The following is a 6107-nucleotide window of genomic DNA, read 5'->3' as shown; positions in this document are numbered from 1 at the left end:
ACACTCTCTCAAGTGAAATACCCAACCCCGGTAACCCTCGTCACACCAACATCACTTAGCTCATGCATGTACACCATAGACTTTATACAATCACTCCATTGCTCTTGCTTAGCACATAGAATACACACTTAATAACTCTCATACTCAATGATACAACCAGTGTCCTCTCCTCAGCACTAAGGGCACGGGAGAAAAGAGATGGGATCCGCGGTGGGGGTCCAAAGGGGGAATCTCGAGACGAATGGATGGCGGAAAAAAATGGGCGTCGATCGCAGGCACAGAGACTCGAACCCTCGCCACCACCATGAGAGCCCAATGCTCTAACCGCTATGCTTGCGACGGGGAAGTTGACATATGGGCAAACCATATAATGATAAATAAACTTAGACAGGCCCCCCTGTTTGTCCAAGTTTACCTTTTCGTGTCCTAGTTTACTCCGGCATCCTACCGTTGCGCGTCTCTCGATCGCCGTGTCCTGGCTTCGCTGCCGTGGATCCCACCACTTGGGCTTCAATAAATCTCCCGTGCCCTTTAGTGCTAAGGGTGTCCTCTCCCTTCATTTCACAAGATCTTTTGATACAAGACTCAATAATCAACCTGCGTGTTCTGTCTCGAAGGCGAATGATCAGAATTGGCGTCTTTTCCATCATACCTCCTCGTCAAGTCTCCTTTCTCACTTGCAAATTCCCTTTATCTGCTAACAAGTCCTCTCTACCTCTTCCCCCCTCCTCTCTAGGGGAGGGTGGAAACTCATGGAGCTACAGGAAGCGCTTTTCAATGGCAGGCATGCCATAGCTGGAGCAGAGGCGCTCAACCCCTTTCCACAAAGACCTATGCTTACCTAACAACTGTCGATAGTGGAATACCCCACAGTTCAACAAAGGCCTCCTTTCATGCAAGGGACTTTCAACAGTGGCACTTGTTGGCTAACCCTAATAATCAACAGTCTGCTGGACAGATGTCTTATGCTGCCATCACCATGATGCCTTCCCAACAACCTCAGCAGGCTAACCCTTTGGGCTTTATGGGGCATGGACATCTTAGGTCCCACCATCAAGGGGTCCCTCTGCATCATCAACCGCAAACTGGTCCTGTATATCAAGGAACTGATCAAGCCCTTCCTCCTCAGACTGAAGGGTCTTACACCGCTTTCCAAAAACCAGGTACAAATTTATCTTTTAATGACCAAAAGATAATGCCCCCCCTCTTCAAGGGACAGGTAGGAATGCACAGATTGGTAAAAAACCCCAGAATGTTGACCCGACTGAACATTTCAAAGGCCTAGGGGAAGCAACCGATGGAATTGAATTCCCTGAGGTAGATGGCTTTGACTATAAAGACCCCTATTGAATTCCCTGAGGTAGATGGCTTTGACTATAAAGACCCCTATTGCTCTAAGGACGGTGTTGCTATTCCTGTTGAGGAACTTGAAGAGTGGCACAGCCAACTCCAAAAGAGGGTAGTGATAGGCCTTTGTCATGGCACTAGACCTTCCATGGAAACCCTAAAATCATGGGTGAACCAGCAATGGAATAGAAAAAATCTTATGGTGTCGCAAGTCCAATTCCTACCTAATAACTATTTCTTATTTTTCTTTAAAAATGCTAATGATGCTCTTCAGATTGTTGGCCATCGTCAATGGCTGATAAGGAACACACCCATGACAATTTTTACTTGGTATAAGGGCTTCAACCCTAGAGGACCCAAACCCTCAAAGGTGCTTGTCTGGATAGATTTCCCTGAAATGCCTATTGAATTATATCCTTGGCTGAAGAGTATAGGCTCATGTCTAGGGAGAGTCTTGGGGCAAAGAGCTAGAGGAGGCTTTAACCCCAAGTGGGACCCTCAGCTCCTGGTTGAAGTGGACATAGACAAGGATCTCAAGTATGAGATTCCGGTTAAGGATTCAACTGGGAAGACATTGCACACTCAAAGAATCCTCTATAGAAATCTGCCTAATGCTTGTTTCCATTGCCATAAGCCAGGTCACTTCATAAGGGACTGTCCTAATCTAACTTCAAAGGAACCCCATGCTAAAGATGGTCAATACAAGGGCTCTAAAGACAAGGTGGATAAGGGGGAAAAAGGGGGCAAGCAAGATTGAATAGATAATGTGGATGGCTTTGTGCCCGTCTCCAAAAAGAACTCCTCTAAAGGGAACAAAAATCCTAAATCCATCTTCAATAAGGGCAGAAACCACTTCAGCCCTCTATTGGAAAATGTTTGTGATCCCTTCACCTTTAATATTGAAGACCTAGATGAATGGGAGCAGGAGGAAAATATGTATAACAAGAATAAGCAGGTTGAAGAGCAGGGTGATAAGAATGGAAAGGATCATGCCACACAGGATCCTTCCTCCAGCCAACAGAGTGCTCATCAGCAGAATCAGCCTCAGTCTAGCAACAATGACTTAGAACAATCACAAAAAAAAACCCAGGAAGAGGTATGTCCAGCACATGCAAGTCCCATGGATAGAGCCAGGTGGCTATCTTCAAATTCTTCTTCTGACTCTGAGGGAGAATGTATTTCCAACTCTCAGCTGCCTAATCCTCAACTGAATTCCAACCGTACATTTGAGGAGCAACTGGAGATTCATGATGAAGCAGAAAAAAATCAATTGGAGAACTCTGCCATGAGCTCAGGGGATACCATGATGCCATAGGCTGAGGATGAAAGATTGCCTTTGCCCAAGATGTCTAAAGCTAAAAGAAAGAAGGAGATCTCTAAAGATCCCAATAGAGCCTCTGTGTCACTGATTAAACCCCCTAAAAGTAGTAAGAAATGAAGTGCCCCCATATAAAAGGTCTTACTCTGAATTGTAAAGGGTTTACAGATCCTTCAAGGTCCCATGTGTTGAAGCAATGGCTGAGAGACTCTAATCTCAAACCTGATATTATTTGCTTACAGGAACTAAAGGTTTCTGGTGATGATCTAACTAACAATTTGCAGAGAATTGGAGCTGACTACAAATGGTACACTACCAATCATCCTAATGGAAAGGGGGGTGCTGCCATTGCAATTTCTCACAAATACAGTTCAATAGTCAAAAATGTAAAAAGGGCCACTAATAATTGCTGGATTTCCATCTCACTAGATACACCTTTTAATTTCACAGTGATTTCACTTTATCAAGAAGGCTTGTGCCCAAAAGCCTTGTGTGAGATTTTCTCTAGAAAGCATGGCTGTGACTCTATCTTGAAGCGTACGATTCATGCATTCAGCAACTCCATTCTGAGCTGGTGTGTATGGTGCAATAAATTGCCTTTTAATCCCCCTTTTAACACAATGTTGTGGCGGTTACGCCGCTAGCGGTGGCTATGATAGTGAGAACTCAATCGACAAACAAGAATGTCAGACGAGGACGGAGCTTGACCCGCAGGCGCGTGGAAACAAATAGGTGGATGTCAAATCACCTACTCGACCTTCTAATGACAATCACTACCAAGGAAATCAAATATAAGTTCTCAATACATCATAACTCTTCAGTTAGAGAGCTGCAAAGATCCTTAAGATGGCCACAATGGAGAAAACAAGTCCCTGTTTTTATTTCTAGCTTAAGACATAGGATGTCTGACTTCATAAATGATCAGATGACCATGTAATCTGGACATGCTGGGGCTACCCTCCCCCATCCTGAGGGCCTTGTATTTCCTTTCCGTTTTTTTTAGTAATTTACTCTTCCACTTTACTCAAAAAAAAAAAAGACTCAACAATCAATAATCATCCATCAATGACTCATTGTTGCTTTACTGCTACTTATATATAAGCCCCCAAGTCCGTACATCTCTTGACAAGACCCATCATAAGGTTACCAACCCGCGTTTCACTTCAGCGGGGCCACCCGTCTCTTCATCTATTCGCATCTCTGGCCGAACTCTTGGCACGCTCAACCGAGACTTGGACCCTCTAGCATCACTCAGCTCTGGTATATGCTTGTGATCTTGTTGTTCCCTTAAGTCTTCGCCTATGACATCTTTTGTTAGTTGTGCGGGAGGTATAATCAGCCTGCTGTCTGGATCATATTCTCTTTGTGCTTCTTGTATTGAAGTCTCCATTCTAACTGACCATCTGGGAGCCTACACTGCCTTGGTCAGAAATCTGTGCATATCACCTGATCCCCTGGCATGCAGCAGTCCAGCATACTTGTGCTCCGGTGGAAGAGGATCTTCCCAAATCATCTTTGTCAGCTCGTCCTCCTCTTTGTAGTAATGAGGTAGAGGCCTATTTAGACATACCAGTTTACTGTTGAGTACATGGACTATGGGCTAGGTCCCCTGGACATTGCCCTCTTGCTTTCCAGTTGAGGCAGCCGGTCACTACACAGCAAAAGTCCACGACATCATGGTGGCAAAACGCAGGTCGACATCTCAAAAAATTGGCGAGGCAACGATTGCCGCTCGAATGATTGGGCGGCTGCTTTGCATGGGTAGAAGACGACAAAAACCGCGCACGTTTCCAAGTTGAATTGACATGTAGAGAGAGAGAAGATCCGGTAAGGGGTTTACCGGGCAGGTTGTAGGAAAGCAAGCCACGCGACCTAGCCCTATTGTTTTGAGGAATTGCAGTATATGCTGAGAAATAGTCAACCTTTGCTTCATCAGATTTTGCATTGCATCATTTAATTGCATGTTTTCCTTTATCAGTTCTTCTTGGGTTTTCCTTGCATGACCGAAAGTGAGTGGGCTTCCCCCAGCTGGTGTTCCTATTCCCGCTCGTGTCTCAAGTGCTGAATTTCTTTATGCTATAGCTATATGATCGTCTCGTTGGCGTGCAAGATATTCACTCTGGCTCTGAGGGAGACGATAAAGTCTTCAGGGTTTGTCGGGTCCATCTCCTCAGCGCCCTCATTCAACCTATCTTCTTGTACTTTAATGCAAGATTCCTCTTCCAGGTCGTTTTGGGTGGAGTAATCTTCACTACTTTTTTGAGCCGGGTTTCTATTTCTGTACATTGTCAATCACTGAGAGATGTATCAAGGAAATATGATGCTCCTTTTGTAGCTTTATATCCCATATTCACTTTTCTAAGCCAGGTTTCTATTTCTATACAATGTCAATCGCTGATGTATCAAGGAAATATGATGCTCCTTTTGTATCTCTATATCCCATATTCATTGTTCATAATTAAAATATTTAAATTAATGGAAATGTTCCTCAGTCTTGATTACTACAACCCAAGTAATGTTAAGGCATTCTTGCGTGGCCTATGATCTTTCATTCAACCTTTCTAGCTCAGCTGCACTTCTGTCCGGTTTTCTTCCATGAGGGTTTGTAGTTCCTCCCATGGGCACTGTGGTTACTTCTCTTCCCCTTCAATCGATGTTCGCCTCGTGGCCATTGCTATCTGTTGCATCTCCCATACTTGTTCTAGTGTTGTGCCCCATGCTGCTCTGAGTTTTTCAATGGCAGCAGCTATCAAGAATTGTTGATCATTTGGCGGTAGGATCAGCACATCTTGTTCCCTTTTGAGTAGATTATTTTCTTGCTCTAGCACTCCTGCTTTGGCTATGGTCTGAAGCATTGCATCCTGAAGCTTCGCATGATTATCCTTCCATACCCCCAAAGCTCCATCTCTCAGGCTTATAGCCTTCAGGTCATCGAAGCATTGTTTCCTCAGTTTCTCGTGCTGCTATTCCATCCTTTGCATTCTTTCCTCCACTTCTTGAGCCGTTTTCTCTTTTTCTGCTTTCACCTCTTCAATTTGTTTGAGAGCCGGAGTCATACTCTGGTCCATATTTTTGATAGTATGAGCAGAGGCTTTCTTTTCAGTGCCATGTCCTTTAACGTCTGCAGATTTTCGACTCTAGTGTGCCTCAAGGCTCTATTCTCTTCCTCTAGTTTGTATTTGACCTCCTTTGTTCATACCAGCTCCATCTTGTCTTTCAACATGCTCTGCTACCACTGCATGGTTTCTTTGCCTTTTTGCAGCTCTTGCTTGGTATTTTCCAATTGTTGCCTTGTACTTGCCTAACTAATTACTTCAATGTTGGTTGCATCATGTTCTCATGCTTGAAGATGCACTTGCCATGGTGTCCTTCAAATTCATCTAAACTTGAGCTATCTGATCAAACATAGAACTGCTCTCCTGCAGCTTAGTGGCAACAAGCA

General features: G+C 44.3%; 1 protein-coding gene across 1 annotated transcript; it reads right to left on the bottom strand.

Annotated features, from left to right (window-relative positions):
• Positions 1 to 5295: 5295 nt before the first annotated feature.
• On the bottom strand, positions 5296 to 5733 carry LOC147433550 (uncharacterized). Its single transcript, XM_086489742.1, has 2 exons — positions 5692 to 5733; positions 5296 to 5625 (listed from the first exon to the last, which is right to left on the bottom strand). The coding sequence occupies exons 1-2, from the start codon at positions 5731 to 5733 to the stop codon at positions 5296 to 5298; spliced, it is 372 nt and encodes a 123-aa protein (XP_086345868.1).
• Positions 5734 to 6107: the final 374 nt, after the last annotated feature.

This window comes from Adiantum capillus-veneris, chromosome 19 (assembly GCF_014529385.1).
Source record: "Adiantum capillus-veneris isolate H3 chromosome 19, ASM1452938v2, whole genome shotgun sequence".
In the NCBI taxonomy this organism is placed as follows: Eukaryota; Viridiplantae; Streptophyta; class Polypodiopsida; order Polypodiales; family Pteridaceae; genus Adiantum; species Adiantum capillus-veneris.
This window is presented reverse-complemented; position numbering and strand designations above follow the sequence as displayed.

Bases quoted from the DNA above. Each gene is read 5' to 3' on its own strand.
- LOC147433550 (XM_086489742.1), bottom strand. From the start codon at position 5,733: ATGGACCAGAGTATGACTCCGGCTCTCAAACAAATTGAAGAG. The intron at 5,626-5,691 runs GTGAAAGCAGAA...ATGGAATAGCAG, and splicing joins CTCTCAAACAAATTGAAGAG to CACGAGAAACTGAGGAAACA.